The 20,686-nt window shown below is 45.1% G+C and overlaps 1 protein-coding gene across 2 annotated transcripts in view; it reads right to left on the bottom strand.

Moving 5' to 3' along the window:
- The window catches only part of ADCK1 (aarF domain containing kinase 1), a 76,132-nt gene extending 57,771 nt beyond the window's left edge, over positions 1-18,361 (bottom strand). For both annotated transcript variants that reach the window (XM_009869557.1, XM_009869564.1), the window contains exons 1-2: positions 18,236-18,361; positions 13,820-13,903 (exon numbers count right to left, since the gene is read on the bottom strand). In XM_009869557.1, the coding sequence (XP_009867859.1) occupies positions 13,820-13,903; positions 18,236-18,361 (210 nt within the window). The remainder of the gene's footprint in view (positions 1-13,819; positions 13,904-18,235) is intronic.
- Between the last annotated feature and the right edge of the window lie 2,325 nt (positions 18,362-20,686).

The raw sequence follows: 20,686 nt of genomic DNA, 5'->3' as shown, positions 1-20,686 counted from the left end.
GAATTAGCTCCCACTGGAAATCATACAGTTATTGCCATGCATAGGGATGCTTCCCATTGAGGAGAGGGGTGTAGAGTTGGTCTCTCCACTTAAAAAAAAAGGTCTGAAAATCGAGACAGAGTAGAGAGAGCAACACAAACAACGAAGAGTACATCAGGAGCTACTGGAAGATAAATGAACCAGTATGGAATAAAAGAAAGAGTTTCATGCATGAGGGATCTGAGGCTTTTTAGCCTGGAGAAGAGGAGATTGAGGTGAGACTTTATTGCTCTTTACAACTCTCTGAAAGGAGGCTGTAGCAAGGCAGAGGTTGGTCTGTTCTCCCTAGTGGTGAGTGACAGGACAAGGGGAAATGGCCTTAAGTTGCAAAAGGGGAGGTTCAGGTTGGATATTAGGAAGAATTTCTTTACTGAGAGGGTTGGCAGGCATGGGAACGGGCTGCCCAGGGAGGTTGTCGAGTTGCCATCCCTGGAGGTGTTTAAGAGACGGGCAGATGTTGTCCTGAGGGACAAGGTTTAGTGGTGGTGATGGGGCTAGGACAAAGGTGATGATCTTGAAGGTCTCTTCCAGCTGAAAATGTTCTATGATTCTATGACTTCTCCTCAATAATAAAATGAGACGGTGCCAAGAAGGCTGACCTGGTAACAGTTTCCCACTACTCAAGAGGTCAGACACTGTAAATGGGAAGGGAAACATACAGGGTATTACTAGGGTTATCAAAGAGGTGGAAGATGAGATGAAATGTGTATCAAGGGAATCTGTTCAATGCTGAATATTCCTGGCCTTCAAAGCGAAGTGGAGGATCCTAGCAGCAGGGATGAGGATAGGCATGTGACAGCCTCTTCCCTTAGTGCCTACACCCATCCTGCAATAAAAAGGAGCTGGAAAACCCACGGTCTCCACAAGAAGCACCACAGGCCTAAGATGCACTGGAAAACAAACCAAAAGGTGAGGTTCATCAGGATGGATAACCCAAGCACCAAAGCAAAGATGGAGAAAGCTCAGCTAAGCTGTATCTAGTTCAGCCACTGAGGGTGAAGACAGAGCAGTTTCACACAGTCTGCTCTCCTAGTGTGGGTGCACAGGGAAGAAGGAAGTGCAGAGGCAGCCGTTGCAGCTGGAGGGGAGAAATCGTCACATCCACTTTGTCAACGCCAAAGAATCTGGGCTGACATTTTTCTCTTCCCAACAGTCGAATCCCACCCTACCAGCTGCATGTCACAGCTGACCCCCAGTCAGGACCTATCTCAGTCAACGTCAGGCGACTAAACCGTGCAACAGCAGCTTCTTCCGCTTGTACATATGCAACTTCTATCCTGGCAGGTCGCTCCAACAGCCAGGGGAGCAGAGCAAGCGGGCTCCCTCTCTTACAGCCACACAGATGGGCACAAGCATTCAGCGTGGTCACAGAACCCAGGAAGAAGGGTTTCCACTGCAGTCTCTCTGGAGATCTCAGTACAGCCCCTTACCAAAGTGACAGAGGGAAATTCCTTCCCCGTTCTTTAATCTGAGAAGCTTTGACCTTTAAAGTACAGACATCTTCCCAAAGGAATAGGAAGCCTGAAGACGAGCCAGTAAGACATGAAATACCTAAAAGTGATTAAATTGGATTGACGAGGAAGTCAGTAAAGATAACAACCATGGGATTACGCTGTCAATTACAAAAAACTGCAGTTACTGTCATAGCACCACATCCAACAGACAGAGAATGGCTGTGGTGAAAGTAAGTCGCCATCAGTAGCAAAGTGCAGTTCTACTTTTAAAAGTGCTTATGTTGAAAAGAAAATATAAAAAACCAAGAAATGTCCCCTTGTTACTAAGTGGGCCTGTTCTTTTCTGGGTATCACACAAAGTTCCTGACTTCAGTGAAATACATATATATATATAAAAAAATTACTCCAGGTTTTTCATCCAGTTAACACCACACAGCCTCACACCCAGAAAGGCAGTCCATGTCTATTAGCATCCCAGCAATGTCACCAGTATGGGAGATTCAGCTGGTGTCTCTTCTGACACATACACAATCAATAGATTTGTTAAACTGCAGCTAGAAGGTCAGACCCTTCCTTGCAACCTCTCCTGTGTTTTCTCACTGAAAACAATAGGTCTGTGGAGGTGTCAATGGAAGTGTAATTTGGAAAAAACAGGCTTATGTGGGTGCCAGCGAAGGTAGCATTTAGTCTGCTGAGTCCTTATGGCTGCTAGGAACACAAGCAACAGAGAGAACCTTTATTGGCTTTGAGAGTTCCACTTGAGAACAGCATGAGACAGCAGTTCAGTAAAGTAAACCATATGAATATTTGACACGGCACCAAACTGAGATGAACAAGAGGAGAGCCCAGGTGAGGCCACATGTTGGTTATTCATTATCCAGAGTAGATTACTTTTGTTCCTACAATAAACTGAAGGAATTACCCCCAGCAGTACCAGAGGCAATTGCTTTTATTGCAGCTGGTATCACAACGAACAATATTGTACATGTCTCCCCTGCACTTGGCTGTGGCTCACCAAGGTTGTGACAAGAATAAAACTGAGATCATCTTTTCATACAATTACATATTCAACATTTTGCCCTTTCCATTGCCAGTTGTTGAGTTTTTCCCCTCATCTAAGAGATGAATGAGCATTTATGAGGCAGGGTTGCTGCATTTGTAAATGCCAAACATGTTATAAGAACCTAGAGTAAAATAGTGAAGCTGCTGGATGTCTTGTCTCATTCTAATTTTAAGAAAAGGGAGTGTCCCTCCACCTGCAGACTCACTGACAGCCATCCATTGTTTTACTTAAAAGGAATTGAGTGCAACAGGAAATGTTACCAGAATCCGGGCACACAGTCAAGAAGAAAAAGAGTAGAAAGCCTCCATCTCCAGGTTACCTATTCCATCCAGGATCAAAGTGACTGGTCAATATTTAAGAGTAGTTCAGCCTAGGATATTACAAAATAGAATTCTGAACAATCATCCTTATCCCCCAGGCTTCCAGTCTCACAGAAAAAAAAGTCAAGGTTCCTTTGCCAAAAGGTGGAGAGTCGGGTTTAAGAGGCTAACACTGGACAAAAAAAAACCAAACTGACACTGCAGTCAAGGTAACTGGCAAGAAGCAATCTCCATCAACAGGCTAGTCACAGAGAGCTAATTTGTAAACCTCATCTAGAAAGTAAATAGTAAGCTCAAGACAAAAGGCCTACCACAAAGACAATCAGTGTAAAACCTAACGGAAGAATAATATTGACGATGATCCTTCAAAGCATCAGACCTTGCTGGCAAAATACAGTCATAGTGGGTAGTCCCAAAGACAAAATTTGCATGCCAGAAAGGACCATACAGAACTAGAACTACACAAGATGGACATGCTACCAAACAATTAAATTAGACACTAGTAATTCAAAAGTAATTCTATTTGTGACATCTAGCATCAAATAATTAAGCATTTACATACTCCTCACATACATACAGAGATTCCATGAAGAAGGATGAAGTCACACTGAAACCAGAAGCTGACTGTCTGCAGGTAGGCAGAAGACAGAAAATGGAATAAACGTGGTCCTGATTCAGTCTCTGGAAAAGAAGGGCGCTTCACTGTTCTCTCGTTAAGGAGATCACAATACAAAGTGGGCCTGTATGTTGATTACCACTGAAGATTTGCTCCTTTCCTGGGCAAAGACAGAGCACTGCATGTGCAAGCACATGGCTGGAAGTGGTGAGAGGGGACTCCGGTCCCAACTGGAGAGATCCTTTGCTGAATCACTACTACCTGACATCAAAGAAGGCAAAGCTGAGAACAGGAACAGGCCTCCTCTAGGAGCTTCTTTAAATCTACACTATAGGCCTATTCTGAAGCCTAAAATAGCCTCCTTTTCAATCGTGTGCTCATTACTCCCTGGGATTCACAAACATCCCATAGTAGCCAGTCAGCTATGAGGAACACATCTAACTGCCTCTTTGAAAGCACAGTTACCAAGTCTACACAAATTGCTGTCCTGACTACACAAAAATTGAATTAGCTTCTAAACACAGCCATGAGAAATCCAAGTATTTCAAACTCCTCCTCCCCTGGGCTTCAGTCACAGGGAGGAGGCAGGATGCCTCAGGCACCTTCACTACAGGAAGGCAGCCGTCCATGAGCCACATCACAGCAGTCCCCAAAGAGCACCCCACAAGAACAATTTGGGGCAGAGAGCTTGCAACTTCCAGGGGTACACAGGCAAACAGAACGTTACTGGGCACTTGAAACTCAGCCAGTACATCAGATCTGACCTCTTTGACACAGGGAACCCTTAGCAGCAATAAAGCAGTCCAGGTAATGACTTTATGTCTTGTTCTAAAATCCATCAAATCCACAAGTCCAGCATTCCTCATTTCCAAGCCCTCCTGATGCTGATCAGCCATGACCCAGGCAGAACACACTGGTCCAATACCAACCCTGAAGACCTCCCCTCCATATGGCCATGCCCAGACTCAAGCTCGTTTTGGCACAAGGTACTGGGAAACGGAAAGCTCAATAAAAGCAAGCTTGGAAACCTACTCTATACTCTAGGCCTAGTTTTTCAAATACCCTATCTCCAACAAGATATGTGTTGGCTTACAGAGAAGTAAGTGTTCCTAATGGTAATATGGGAGCTGTTAGATTTTACTATTTAGTTGCCTGAAAGAAGAAAAAGAAATCTTCTCTGTTGGCCTATTAATCTGTCATAATGAGATTCTTCATAATTAATTTGTCCCTAACAGTTGCTTTGTAATGGTGGCAAGAGAATGTTTCAGGAATGGCAATTACCTCTGGTGTCAAAATGATGAGGAAAACAAATGTTCAATCATCAACAAAGTGCAGTGCCTTTTCCACTCCCACCCGATGGTGGGTGACAGCGCTGCGCATCAGAATTACAGTGCAGTTAATTACTAGGCATGTTGCAATTGAGAATTCATTTCCCCTCTTGAGATGAGATTTCTTGAGCAATCCCAGTGGAAGGAGGGGCACCTGCCACTGGGATGGGAGCTGTGTGGGGAAACGGTCTTATCTATACATTGCTGCTTCTTTAATTTACTACACATATGTCCAACAATTATAAGCAGCGAACACTATCTAGAGGAATCTTCCTTCAGTAGCTACGCATATGTCTCACCATTCCAAAGATTTTGCAAAAGGGTGGACCTTGACTTCTTTGTTGTTGCTTTATTTAAATTTGCTATCCTTCAAATAAAAGTCACATGCCTGCACTAGCATTTCAATACTAATATGAAATATAATGCATTTCTAGGCTGTTTGTAAAAGGAGGAGTTCCTCAGGCTGTGAGCTGATTGGACTTCAGCATGTTATAGAACCTGACATCTGACTGTTTCTGGAAGGAGATTTCCAGGAATGAAGCTCAGACGTGCACAGTGTGGAGCTTGTCTCTCCAGGTAAGGACCAAGCTCTGCCAGACCTGGGAATCCTACACCAGAAAGGAACTGGGAAGCGGAAACCTGAGAGGTAAGGGCAGAGCTGGGGCAGGCTGCAGGACAATGAGGAGAGCAGGAAGGTGATTCAGACCTGGTACAGGATGGCAGCGCAAGTGAACACAGCGGACAGCTGTGTCGGGCTGTGTGGGAAGCTGCATGCGTTCAGCTGAGGATATACCCGGAGCGGTGCATGCGTGAAGCTCTTTCTCCCTGCATTTTGCTCAGTCTTCAACTGTGTTACCAAGAGCTTGCTACCCTAAACTCAAAATACAGGTTTAAAAGAATCAAACATCACCCTTACTCCTGGTACAGACTCAGTCCTTAGCCTATGGCCTTCAGGACCAGTGGAGGTCGAGGAAAGTTGCAGGGGACCTAACCCTGCCAGTCAGGGAGGCAGGAGCTGGTACAGCTCTCGGGAGCCCTTCCCATGTGCCACGCTGCAGACACCTCATGTCTTCAAGCACACAGCCCAGTACAAGCACCAGCTCAGCAAGGAAAGCACGGGTCCAGCTAACTTGCTGTTTCTCCCTCCCCGTTGCTCAGGAGCCACCATTTCATCTCAACAAAGTTCCCCAGACAAGGATCACCACTCCATATCTGGCAGTGAACAGCTCCCAGTTCAGTTCACCACTGCAAACCCCAGCTTAGTGCAAGAAATGGAAGCTGGGAAACTGTCTTGGAGAGAGAGGAGACACAGAACAGCTGGTACGAGGGCACTGCGGGTAAGAAACAGTTCCTGCTGGGCTCTGCAAATGCCCAGTTGTGCTGCCTGACTGTGAACACAAAGGAAAGGGCCCGAGGCAGAAAACTGTAACTGCCCTACTTCTCTTTACGCAACAGTCCCATGATAAACAAATGGGAGTGCAAAGCCAGCTGCCCTCCAGCAATTCTGCAAAAACCAACTTGTGTTCAGAGCAACCCTACAATAACAAACAGGCTGCACAGTCAGAGTTCACAGGCAATCCAAAACGAGCACATTTTCAAATAGAGACTGCAGGGGCAGTATAGACATTTTAGGAGCTGGATTTTTTTAAAAAGCAATTCTGCTAGTGACCTTTTCCGTGAATTTACCTTTAAATTCAGCAAAACTGGCAAAGCAATAAATGATTCCAGACTTGGCAAGAGGAATTTCATAAAGCACTGGGCCTGTGTGTGCATGTGCAGGCTCCCATGTAGATTCATTGTTAAAATGGAGCTAGGCACAGAGTGGAAGCTGCATAAAGATGACCCTTGTCACTATGTTTATCTGCTCTCTGTGGGCCCCTTCCAAGTCACATCAGCTCAGCACACTGACAAAAACAAGTTGTTACTGGTGTCAGACTTGCCAAGACGATGCTGCTGCAGGGGAAGGAGCAGCAAGCTGTTTTGAATGGTGCACCATCAGCGGAATTTGCAGCCACTAAGACAGGACTCTCAAGTCAAAAAATAGTCGAGAAAACCAAAAAAAAAAACCCCACACCAGTTCTGTGGGACCACAGGAGTCTTAACTAAGCTAGCAGTGAATGTGATCACCATCTTGGATTCACTCCTCCAAAGCTACCTTTGACTCTGTCTTGAAATTGGCTACTTCAACAGAAGCACTCACACCTGCTCACACAGGCACATGTCTGCAGGCAGACAGATGTGCCTGTCCAGATGTACAAAAATGCAGACATGTGCTCACATCAGGGGATTTCTAGGCAGGGCACCTTAACACCCTAGTAAATAGACTAAGGTGTAGCTTTCAAAACTGTCACCGAACTTCACATTTTTTTTTTTATCCTAGACTAAAGCAGCACCTGCTCCAACGCACGAGAAACACATCTTCCTTTTCTCCTAGTCCCCAGGGCCTTCCCAGCCTGGCAGAGTCCTGCCTGGTCCTGGGGCACCAGACAGAGGAAGACAGCAGAGTGCCTTTCAGAGACACCTCTCCCTCAAGTATGCACATCCCCACATAGGTGAAAGGTTTGCCTGGGACTCACTGAGGTGCCTTCAACACTGCCAAGAAGTCCACAGATGTGTTTGCAAGACAACACCCACCACAGCAATTCCCTCAACATCGACTTAACAGACTAAATGAAGACACTGGCTTGACAAGTACAATAATTGTGTGCTACCCTCCAGCACATTCTGTTAGCAGATACCCTTTGGAGAGAATGTGATAAGGTCACTGGTTTAGTAGAGCAAGTCTACAGTATTCACTCCTGTTCTGAAATTCCAGCTTGGCCTGATATGTGGCATATCCTCTGCACACCACGTTAGTCTTGTCACTCTCATTTTCACACCTCCGTAGACCTAATTTGAGGTCCTTCAAGCTGGTGTTTCACTGCAAGACGACTACAGTAACCCTAGAAAGAGGAAGAGAATCCACAATACAGGTCTTGTTAAGGACTCAAAGGACAAACAAAACATCTGAGAAGTCCAGTTTGCCATTGCAAGTATCAATGTGTCTCTATCCCCAAACGGATCTTTCATGTACCTATTTTTCCTAAGTCTCAGCCAGTGTTATTTTAATTCTCAAGGCAGCTGTCTTCCTATTCTTAAAACTGGTAAAGCGCTGGCTACCTGTCAGCTATACTGATTTTACAAGTTGGCCTCCAACAACCAAAGGCTACCGTTAAGAGAACAGCCCTAATTAGGTCCTGATCTGAAGGCAGTGGGACCAGCCTTAAGTTATTTAAAATGGCAATTATTTACTAAGCAATTTCCACTTTTGGTTTCCTTCCCTCTTTAAACAGACCTTCAGTCTCCTGAGAAATCCTATGTTCATATCAATTTGCACTGCTCACACCTAGGGTGAAAATCTAGGCAAAGAAAAATATCTCAACCATGAGCTCTTCAGAGAAGATGCCATCTCTTGCCATATCTCTTGACTTTGTACTGTTGAGTGTTCATTTCACACTGGAACTCAAGATGTAGTCCAAACACTAAATAAAACAAGGTTATTTCTTCACTTTCCATTTGCTCGTTTTATACTGCTAGTTATTGTGCAGGTTTCAAGGTGTATCCTTCAAGGGCTTCCTAATGGTTTCCTCACTGTACATGTCGAGATGTTCTTCAGATATTCCTCTGGCTATTATGTACCTCTTCACCAGCTCTAAAGAAGAAAAGCAATGAGGTCTTCAGGGATTCACTCGAAAAGGGATAGCCCCACCTGGAGGAGAGAAGGCTAAACGCTCCCAAGTCACAGTCTCACTCCTGCTGGGGAGGTGCAAGAAGACGCAAGACCACTTAGGCAAGTGCTGTGTCTGACATCTCATGCTCCTGGAGGGAAGCACTTCAGGGCCAAGGATGTACAGCCAGGAAAAACAGTGCAGTAAACGAAGCACTGCCTCTTTCCATCCACTTCTCTCCTTCGTCCTCCTCCAAAAATGTCACAGTGAGATGGCCCATTTCTCTGAATAAATCACTGCAGAGGACTGAAGAACATCTTGTTTCATAGGCACACTTCCCAAAAAAAACCTGGACCTTCCTAATGCTACAAAATTAAAACCTAGAGATGTTGTGGCCCTAATGTTCAGCTGACACCACTCTAGAAAGCAGAAGGAGGAAAAGGAAGTGTTTTATAATTATAAGATTTATTTTATGGCTTATTATGTGTTTTCAGTGCAAAGCTTTCATGCTTTATGTGTTGGCAGGAAGTTTGCTAGACAGCAGTGCTCAAATGCAGAGTCATCAAGTCACCAGCTGGCCCTGCTAGTAGCGTTTTTAGATTGCATTAGTGTCAACCATGCCTTTTAGATGAAGAGATATCCTGGGGAGCATATAACAGGGCAACCAAACTCAACAAGCTTGGAGATCATGGATGGGCTGTGAAGCTCTTCACCTCTCTGTTACTGGTTCCCATTTAGCTTGGTGACAGAAAGTCACTGCCACCTAATGGCTATTCCACATCTCATAGGGAAGTTCATTTGCTGCTTCTCACCCGTTTACCACAGGTTGAAGCACAATATGAGACACCACGGCATGCACTGGCTGTGGTGTAGAACAGCCCACAGTCCCCATCCACAGCTGCCTTTTCGAAGGAATGCCATGGAGAGCTCCTGGGGATTTCTCTCGGCAGATGCAGTCCACCTCCATCATGAAAAAATATATTAGAACATCACTTCCTATTATTTAAGGCACATAGTGCTACTGAATCCCAAGGGAAGTCCAAGGAAACAGGCTATTTCATTGGTCTGAACTATTCACAAAATGTACATTATTTCTGAAAAACACACACACATATACACCCACTCACTTTCTTTCCAGGATTCTTCAGTCTGGCAACTTCACTGTGAGACACAGCTCATTTTCAAAACACCCACCTCATCGTGAGAAGCAAACACAACAAGCGCCAGGAACAGCCTCCATGGAGCAAGAAATCATATTCCGTATAACGATGGCACAAGGTTTTGCCTCCCAGATATTTGCCCAGACACTGACAGCCCAATAACCAGGAGTTTGAATGAGGAGAACATCCTCATTCTGCTCTCAAAGGGAGGAAAGTTAATTAACCTCCCCAAATGGCTTTTCCCTGACCAAGCAATTCTGTAGCCAACAAAATTGATTCAAGAATGCATTCCCACTGTCTCCCAAGACACCCTGACCACAGACCCTTTCTCTCCTCGCCATCTCCTCTCCGTTAAAAAAATATCTGTATCCATATTCACGGCAGTAACCTTTTGTCTTACAGAGGAAAATGACAAAAATAATGCCCCACTCAAGATTTTTAGCTGTGGCCACTTGTGCCGAAATCGGTAAGATGACTGACCCATTGCAATCCTCTTACTGCACGGACAACTCGGAATCCCATTGATGCCAGCCCTTACACAAACTGTACATTGTGAAATACCTCCTGACTGACAGCAGGATCAGAAGAAACTGATGCCAGCCATGTCAAAAAAGTGTCAACCAAGACTTCCAGGTGCTACAATGAGAGGAACACTGGAAATGTCACAGAGTAGGCTGACTTGAGACTGAGGAGACACTCAAGGAGGCAGAAGAATATCAGAGAAATGCAGCCCTCTGCAGAATAAAACGGCTTGAGAAAGCAATAGGTAAGGAAATGGTGCTGAGCAGGCTGCCCTTCCTTCTCTGACCCAGTGCAAGTAGGGGCAGAAACAGGAAGAAATGCCTGGCAAAGATGGCCAGAATAATTTAATGAAACAGCCACGAAGAAAGCTCCTATCTCCCCTAATGCTCCAGACACAAGACATACAGACACCCGATGTCTTTGGGCTACCCACAGCCTTGACATTAGTACACTGGCATTATCATCAGACACAGGGAAAGGGCAAACACCCCAGGAATGGACCCTTACCTCAACAGAAAGATGAAGTTACTGAAGTGGCCCAGCCATCAGTGATGAGGTGAAGCAACCACTGGGCTGGACATACAGCTGGACCACTTTATGAGGTTTATCCCTGCTACTGGCAGAAGCATGAATGAAAAAGATAAGACTTCTCTTTTTTTCTCTTGGTTGTCGCTGTGGAAGGGCTGTGAGTGCCACGAGGAAGGTGGATTCTCCTGTCTCCTGGCTGATGGGATAACCAGAGGCAAATCACCCCTGGGGACAGACAGCGAATTCCCAGATACTGCTTCCTGCCTCATACAAAGTAGTAAAACACCCCCAATCTGCTGGCCATAAAAAGGTGCTGAGAATTGAGGGGCTGAAAGCATTAGCATCAAAAGTGGTCCACAAGGGACAGAAAAATAGTGTAAGATTAAAGAGAATTCCTTGGAACTAAGCAGGAATCTGCCTAAAAGCCCCTGGGGAATCCATTTGCTTCTTAATCTGCTTTGCATTTAATTGTTTCCTAATGACTATGTCCCTGTTTGGCCCCAACAGGCTCAGGAACTGGTGCTACCACTAAGGTTTCCCCTCTCATCTGAGGCTGCAGTAAACTCAGGGGCTCCAGTTTAACGGCTAACTGGGAATCTTTGGAGAGTGAGTTAACCAATGTATGCACTGGAGTAGTACCCACCAGGAGGAGATGCGCAGAAGTAGTGTTTTTCCACTCCCAGCTGAAAGCCTGTGCCAGACACACATGTGGCTCCACCACTTGACTGGAGACAGAGGCACAGCAGCTGCACCCAGACCGGCTGGCACTACCCACAGTCACCAAATCTTTGCTGCACAGAATCTCTCTGCTAGGCACAGCTCCAAAAGCAAAGCTCAAAATCAATAGCCAGTTCATACACACGCTTAAAAGAAAATTCCAGACTCTCAGCATATAAAGAGGAAGTTAGGCTGCCCTCACTGGAAGCAAAGAAGAGTACAATGAATGGCTGAAAGCACCAGAGAACTATCCAGGACAGAGATCTGGGTAAGTATCCGTCACACACAACACTTGGGAGTGGCATTCGCATCTCTTGGCCTCACGCAGTGACTAATCTTTAGTACCAACGCCAATGGGGCAAATTTGTACAAGTCATTCTGAGCTAGTTCAAGACCAACAAAACAAACTCCCACAGTGTGTTACAAGAGCTGCAAAATGGTAAAGGCTTGGTTGCCATCCACTCAGAGCTGCAGTGAGTCAAAGGGTTTGGCACACAAATTCTCCAGGCCTGAAAAAGTCTCCCATGCCAAACTGATGCATTAATAGCACAAGCTCATGGCTTAGTGGTGTTGATAGGGGCTAGGACAAAGGTTGGAATCTACAATCTTGAAGGTCTCTTCCAACAAGAACTGTTCTGTGACTCTGTGATTCCATGTTGCTGAGGAACCCACAAGTGCTGTCACTGTAAGGCTCAGTGCTGGCCCTCCATAACACCTGCTGACAGCAGGACAGGCTTCCAGAGGCCAGCAAGTTTTACAAAATCATACTATGCCTGCGTCTCCTTCCTCCTGTGTCACAGCTCATTCCCCTTCATGCAGCCAAAAGCTAGTGCTGGCCATGCCACAGAGTGCTCTTGTGCCATGCTGACACACTGTCCTCACCCCGGGCTCTGCCACACACAGAGGCTGACACGGCCAGTCTTAGCTGCCAAGCAGGGGGAGCACAGCTTTGTGCCGCGCCAGCAAATGAGACCTTTTCTAGCTGCCTGAGGTATGAATTGACAAACTATCAAAACCTGCACGACAGAGGTTAATGAAGCCATGGAGAGACACGACAAAAGGTCGGGAATTTGCAAGGTCTGCTGCGAACTGCTGCCAAACGACAAGCTGGCCACAGCACTAGTAACTCTATAACTTGGGTGTCACTCAAGAACACTACAAGCAGCCCTTCTGCAAACCAGGTTTCACAGGCACGTGGCAGAGAAATGGGCAGATGGAAAGTGAAGCTCCAGACTCCAACACATCCATCTCCAGTATATGCCAGGCAAGCAGAGCCACTCACCCGGGATGGGGAGCTACAGTAGAAGAGCTTAGCATCTTTAGACAGGAGAGGACAAGAACAAGCTCAAGGAAGCCACTTTGCAAAAAACTCTGAAGTGTACACTGATGATGTGGATTTTCTGCCAGAGGAATACTAAAGCATGCTGGAGTCCAATGCCACCAATTTCCACCTGGCCCATTGCTGTTTCCAGCTTTAGAGTCCCTCCAGTTTGAGAGTCCCATACACTATAACCACAGCTGTAGCCTAAATCCTACATGCACTAAGAAGAAAAAAGAGGTTAAAGACCTTACCTCAAACATACTATGCACACTGGCCTAATTCAGCACAAGCCATATATCTCACTCCAACGAGGCCTTGAGCAGGAATAGCAGAGAGACCCTGCTATTACACCATGTACACTCAGATAAAACTTAGTGTCACTCACAGCTCAGGGTACTGTAGGGCTTTAGGCTGAAATGGAAGGTGCAGCACGAGCCTGAGAGGCGCAATAGGGCTGCTTATCTTCCTTTTCACTAGAAATGCTTTTTCTAGTCATGTTAATTACTGATATCAAAAGGCAACTATGTGTTTTGCAATGAAATGTACACTTCTTCGCCCAATTCTTATTTACTGAGAGATCTGCAAGCCTGATTCATCCCTATTATTTGACCTCCAACACACTCCTTTTACTCAAATCCCTCAGCCTTCATGTTACAGCCATTACCAATCAATAAACAGGATAAGAAACCACTGCCAGGCCCCTCTCTGCAGCTGACTTCCACACAACCAGTCTGGACAGCAAAGAACTGGTGACAGAACCCAAAAGGATTTTAGCCCATACATCAAGCACTTCCATCTCTGACGGACCTAAGTGAATACCGGTCGCACATGACTACTCTTGACAAGTGACCTTCTTCACTGGGCACTGCAGGTCCCGCAAGAATCTTCTCTAAGATGCAGCACAGTTTGTTATTAACAATTTGGTAAAACACATATGGAATTATTAAGCTGACAGATGGACGGTTTGTTTTACAGCAATGGCTTTGGCCACCCACCTGTGCCTTGCAGAATTTCCAAGGAACGTAGTCCAGCGCTATCACCTACCTGTGATCTGAGGAAGTCATACTCCTCTGATCCATATGGGACGCTCCGGAGAGATGTGAGGTAGTCATAGGTGATAACTGCCGTCTGCGAATGAAACCAGAAAACTTGAGCAAGCTCCACAGTTACCAAAACTAAACTTCTGTTAAGAGAATGTATAGCCTAGGCTCAAGAGCTTAGGCCCCACAGTGAAGTTTATGGTAACAAACTCATAAGAAATTAAAACATTTATAGAAGGCAGTGCAAGGACCTCACTGACACATAGCTATTAAAAATAAGCAACACTTGGCACTCCTATACTATCTTCTATTTGAGAAGCTCAAAGCATTTTCATAATCTCTGTACAGCACCTTGCACAGTGGGCTCCCATTCTCCATCAGCGACCTGGTGCTTCCACAATAAGATCTGCTGCTAGTAACAGAGGCCATGCAGACCCTGTTTGTGCTCTAGCAGTTATCCCTCCTCTCACCTTCACACCTCCACCCCACCTAATCCCAGTGGTGCACACTGAGCTCAGTTTGGGTAGATGGCTCAGCAGGGAGCAGAGTGACTGAAGGCAAGCTCACTGATTAGCACAAGCAGCAGTACTTTTGAGAATATTCAACAGCACAAAGGACTAGAGGGACAAAGGGTCAGATACCCAGTTACAAAACAATGTGAGGATCCAGCTAAAGCTTGTTAGGTAGACAAAGCCATCAGCAATGGAATTAGATTCCTAAATGTTTTAATGATCTCTGAAAATGGATCTAGTTTTACCCTATGGGTAAAGTTCCTCTCTTTCTACAGTCAGAATGTCAGCAAATAGAACAACATACAAGTCATGTTTATTAAGTTTATTTCGAGGTAGAGAAGGGAATATACATCTAGATGAGAGCCTGTCCACTAACCGGCCATTTGAACCTCAGGACCCTTGCCATAAAGAACCATTTGCATAACTCAGATCTAAACCCAGATTTCCTAAAATCTCCCTACTGAAAGGATAGCATCCCATTCTAGGACAGGATACTAGCCCCACCTTTTACCACAAACATGCCTAGGAAACTAGCATAAGGCACAGTATACATATTAGAGGCGAGGGGATCAAATCCGTTTTGAAACAAAGTTGCTGGAACTGACAATAGAGAAACAGCCAAAAGCTCAGAGATGTCTCCAGGAGGGACCAAGCTGTGAATCGGTTACAAACAGACACGCTCCTTCCTTGGGGAGGTTAGGTTTCTCACATTTCCTGTTTTCCAAATTGAAAATTGAACACAGCAAATTTTTTTTCTGGCTCATCAGGCTCTCTTGCCCCTGGTGAACTAGGAGCTGCACAGCTACATGGAAACTCATTCAGAAAAAAAATTTTCAAAGCATCTTCACAACCTCAAAGAACAACTTTGAAGCAGAGGGAGGTTCAAATCAGCCTTGCGTAAAGGCTTGAGTTGGTTCATATTTTATCTCTGGTCCACGAGGGTAATTATCACCTCCAACTTGAAAAGACGCAGCTAACAGATTGGCCCATATTACAGAGGAAGAGGGAATTAATTAAGCGGTTGCTAATTACATCATAATCTTAAACACTAAATTAGTATTATGATGATCCTGATAGGCAACTCTGACATTGCCAAGTCCCTGCTAGCGTCTGAGATGTATTGCAGCTACTACACAGAATGTTCCCTCCACATACCCAAACCAACTGGGATACCCTCAAAGAAATACGGCAAATGCACAACTGCTCTGCCAGGTTTCTAATTTCACCAGAACACAGAAACTGTCTGAAATGCGATGCTATCCACACTAGTGACTTCATTCTCATCCAAGCCTAGCTCCTGTTACAGTGTGAGACAGAATTTCAGAGACATAAAGACCTACCACATCAACCAGTCCTTCCCTTACAAACGCCAGATGACTTCTTTAACTGAGCTTGCGTCCAGCCCAGTGTTAAATGTCCCAAAGACTTGGACTTACATTTTCTATGAATTCTCGACACCTTAACGCTCGCTCTTCCACCACTCCTAAAACTATCCTCAGATCTAACCAAGTCATGGCACAGTGTTCCCTCCCCACAGCTCTTTATCTACACATAAGAAAGAGCCAGTTCTCTAAACTGAGGCTTAACAAGAAATATTCTGCAAGTTCACTTCATCAAGCTTCTTAGGAAAATCTGAAAAGGACTACTGAACCAGTATGTTTAAGATACAAGCAGACTCAAATCTTTCTAATCAAACTCAGATGAAATCTGTCCAGAAGTCCAGTAGCTCTAGGTCAGGTTTCTTGACTTCCATGTGTTCTTTTCTGCAACCTTTTGGTTTGCTTTGTTTGCCATATCATAACTTGTTTTAAATTTTTGTGTTTGCTACCACTGAACTTTGCTCCTAAAGAACTACAGCTTCTTAATCACAGCCTGCTTTTTCCTAGCTGTAGTACAATGACTGAACCAAACATCCAGATAAGAAGGCCAGAAGCTTAAGGTTCACGTAGACACCACTAATATCCAAAGTCACTTGCTACAGAGTCTCAGCTTTCACTTACAAAAAGTGCAAGCATGAGAAGCTGAGCTTCTTAGAAATGAACATGTCTAATTGCTCCGTTGGCTTTATCCAGTCTGTGGCTAAGCAATGACAGCAATTCAGGCTGCCAGCACTCAGATGAGAGCTGACCTCCAACTTTTCAACAAGGAGCAGACCCCAAGCAGCAAGCTGGAGGTCACTGGAGCAGCAGGACTAAAGAATCTCTCAGAAGCAACGTAACCCTCCACAGTCCTATATATTAGAGGGAACACAATTCAAAAAGAGACAGAGAATTCTTTTTTAAAAGTATACAGACATGTAGATATAAGCATGTGGCTGCCATCGTCTACAGAAGACTGAGCATTGGTAGCTTGTTTTTGGGGTCACTGCTTGCAGCTGTGGGTGCAGAACTCTCTAATGCACTTAGGAGCAAGGCCAGTGAAGTGCTTTATAGCCCATAACTTGTGATTTCCCTGAAGGCAGAAGATGTGAAAGTCAAGCATGTATTTAAATTCACCAGCAACTAAAGCAAAGAAAACACAGACCTCAAAACACAGACCAACCGTACAGCTTCATCGCTGCACACTTCTCACTTATTTTTGTCTTAAACAAAAGATAACCACAAAAAACAGTGGCTTCAAGAAACACTGGTCAAGCTGTCAGAATTCAAGGGCAGACTGGAGAGCCTGAACAGCCTGAATAGCGGATTCCTCTCCAGCCACAATAAGCTGTGCTCTTTCTCCATGTTTCCGCTTCCTGTGCAGTAAAAAGGCAGAGAGCTGCTCCCTGCCACCAGGCAGCGCAGTATTATTGTCAAGGACAGAGCACAAAGCTTAGCACTTATTAGGTGCGAAGGAAAGATTAGTTTGTATTTCTGCCCTCACACTTTCAAAATAAACACACATTTTTCACAAGGGCCCACAGTGCAACCTGCACATATTAACGGCACGGCACCTGAGCCAACCCACAGAGCTTGTTTCTTTTTGCATCTGCCCTCAGGAGCTGACTCCCTGTAAAACTCATTAATGAAGTGCTTAAAAGTCATAGAATATGCAGACAGACAGCTGCTTACCACTAGGGGTCTGTAAATGATGGAGACCGCGGCCTGAAGTGACAGATGTGTAATGCAAGTGAGGTACAGGGAGACTGATGCCCCCTCCAGAGTCTCTGTTCTCCTTGTTCCTGGCTGCTCATGGATTCACCAGTGAATGACCCCTTCTCAAGGAGAAGGCAGCAACCTGTTGGGCTGGCAGTCTCCATCCTCAGGCTTTCTGCAGCAGTGATCAATACAAGGGTGAAATAGTAGTGATGCCAGGCAGATAGAGTGTTTATTTTACAGATCCGGAACCCAGTCTAATCTCAGCAGTACATCATCTCTCATCCTTACTTTACCCTTGCTTTGAGAATGATGCAAAAAACACCTGCCCTCCTCTCCCCAAATCTACCTCACTAAGGATCACAGGGCAACAGCTACCATAGCATTACTGGTTGGACACCCACAATCCTAAAAATGTTCCAATGTAAAAACCAGCATATGCAGACAAGGTCATTTGAACTAGGTCACTGTTAAAGGCAGCAGGATACCGGAGATGGGTGACTGACCTTGGAAGGTGGCTGATGAAGATGCAGGTCCAAAGTGAGACCTTGCTCTGGAGGTCCCATCCTGTCCAGGGAAGCAGAGATAGTTCTCTGCAGCATCTCTGTTTCTTTCCAAAACACACAAATGACAGCGCTAGTCCCTACATGCTTTCAACTCTTTTCTCCCCACTCTGTCAACAACTTGAAGAGCTTCTTGATGACCTCCTGACTCCTGGAGCCAGCTGCCAACTGGAAATGCAGAGAGGGAATGCAGGCAACTCAAAGTTCTCGTGAATTCCAATTGCCTTAATCACCTAGGAATCTTCCTGCACATCACTAGAGTGAAACTTACTGTGGCAATGGCTCGGCCCACACGGACAACTCCGAAATCATTGGGATCCAGGAACTTGTTTCCATATAGATAGATGCCAGAAGCAGCTGCTGCCACTGAGGCAAGTTTCAAGGCCCTTCGTGCCATGACTGATGCACCCTGCTGAGACACAAAACAGCAACTGTAACATCTGAGAAGGACATAGTGGTGTGATGCCTACAGCCCCAAGGCTCCTGACAATCCAAGTTTTAATTGCTCCTTTGTGAATTGCATCGCTGTCACTGTCCCCAGCCAAGGGCCCAAGCAGTCACACAGTAACTGAACATAAGCTGTTCTGCCTTCGCCCCATCTCTCCTCCTAACTCAGCAATGTCTACAAGCCACAAGCCCAGAAGCAACTCACTGATAAATCTTGTGCACCCACAACAAAACACTTGTTCATGGTCGAAAAAGCTTTACAAGGAGAAACAACAGGTGAACAGATAAAAGTGAGCACGAGTTCATCAAAAGTTAATTCCGACCATAGCAACAGGCTGCTTCTTCAATGCAAATGTTTTGAAGACATCACAGTGCACGCAGATTGCAAGGGGATAATAAAAAATACAAAAAAAGCAGAGTTTAAAAAGAGCTCTTGCAACATCAAGAGCATCCAAAACTTGATGGAAACTCTACCAGACTAGCTGTGAAAGCGCCTTGCTGATGATGAGTGGTGGGAGAATAGATAATGCATCCCCAGAGGTGGTACGAGACTCCAGCAGCCGGTGGCAGAGCCACACGCAACACAGGGGATGGGGACCCAGAGTGACCTAATGACATCTGTTTTCTCTTCACCACCATCGTGTTCCAAGAGCCAGGCAGGGCAGAACGGACATCTGCAGGAATCAACAGCCTAGTCCAGGCTCTGTCACAGATCCAGCACAGGCCTGGGGTGAGACACTTCTCACTCACTTTTTCTCTGGAAGACAAGGGTAGGGAACAAAGGCAATTCCCACTAACACTGTATTCATTGCTTTACAGTGTATAAAGTAGTGCAAACACATAATTCAGTTCATGTGAATGATAGACAGATATATATACATATATAAAAGTATTCTTTATGTCACTTCAGAGGATTCAGACCTGAAAAAAACAATTACAAACTAGGTATGTTTTTCTTTCCTTTCCCTTTGGCTGGTAATCGATAGACAGTAAGATTGACCATTCTTTCTGCTTACGTCACAAATCAAGACGCCTGGTTCGCCTACTCTGCAAGCTCTCAAGAGCATCCCTGACAAGAGTGTGGGATTTTATCCCATCTCCCACTTTGAAGAATTGGTTGAGAAACTTTCCTACTTCGGCAGAGTCAGTCTGGCTCATGCCTTTTCTCTTGGAAGCCTTGTAACCAAAAAACACATGCAGTGACACAGGTCAAGCCTTTCAAAAACAAGTTCACAAGAACACAATCAGCGAAATAGTCTAATATAACACAAGAGACCTCTGTACATGAACCTCAGCCAAACTTTATTATTTCCTTTTATTTTCTTACAAGCCCTAGATAACTTTGAGGCAGAAAAGGCAAGACATATTGTGTCAGCACCTGTCAGAGCTGCCTGCAGCACCCCAGCTCTTTCACCTGTCGGAAAGGGTAGCTGGCTGATCAGGACTCCTTCAAACCCACAATCAAGAAAAAATAAACCTGGCCTCTTGACTGCAGTCAAATGAACACACACTTGCCCCCCACAAAAGCCACCCTCCTGCCCCTGCCTCACTGAAATTCCAGCAATTTGGGGGCTTCTTCCTCAAGGACTGATGTCCTGTACCCTCCGTTACCTTCAGAAGACATTTTCTGCAATATGTTTTAATTAAACCATTTCTGCTCCTTGTACATTTTTGTAAAACTTCATTTATTGGAAAGCGGAAGGTGCAAAGTAATGTTTTTTAAACACAGAAAATATACCTCTCTCTTTCATAATTTTCTCCTTCACTTTATCACTACAGGAACATTTGCTTAAAAGAAGAATACGAGTCCATCTGTTCTTGCATCTTATGCCCACCTGAAGCTATAACGTTCCGCTCATGACACCACATCTATGCCATACCCGCCAGCTGTACATCACAAACAAGATGGGAACTTTAACAGCAAATAAACAGGCAGAGCAGCTGAACTCTTCAGCAACAAAGCTCCTCCTTTTGTGCTTAATATGGTGTACCAATAAAAGGGGAAGAATTAAAACCCCTTCAATATAAGGTAGAGAAATGGAACTGTAGAAATCAGTTGCATTTCAAAGTTTTGCATAAGACGTCGAGGAGCCTTTCCCATGTAAATGAGCCACTACCACACCCCAAGGGGTGTCTTAGAACTCCGTGAGCTGTGAAATACACCTGGGGCTGTTACTGCCTCTTGTCATTAAAGCCTGCGCTGATGAACCACCTTCAGTTCTCCTCTCACCAGGGCGAGCTGGCTCCTGACTTTCACACGACTTCGCACATGGGG

Source organism: Apaloderma vittatum, unplaced genomic scaffold, assembly GCF_000703405.1.
Source record: "Apaloderma vittatum isolate BGI_N311 unplaced genomic scaffold, ASM70340v1 scaffold8000, whole genome shotgun sequence".
Taxonomy (NCBI): Eukaryota; Metazoa; Chordata; class Aves; order Trogoniformes; family Trogonidae; genus Apaloderma; species Apaloderma vittatum.
This window is presented reverse-complemented; position numbering and strand designations above follow the sequence as displayed.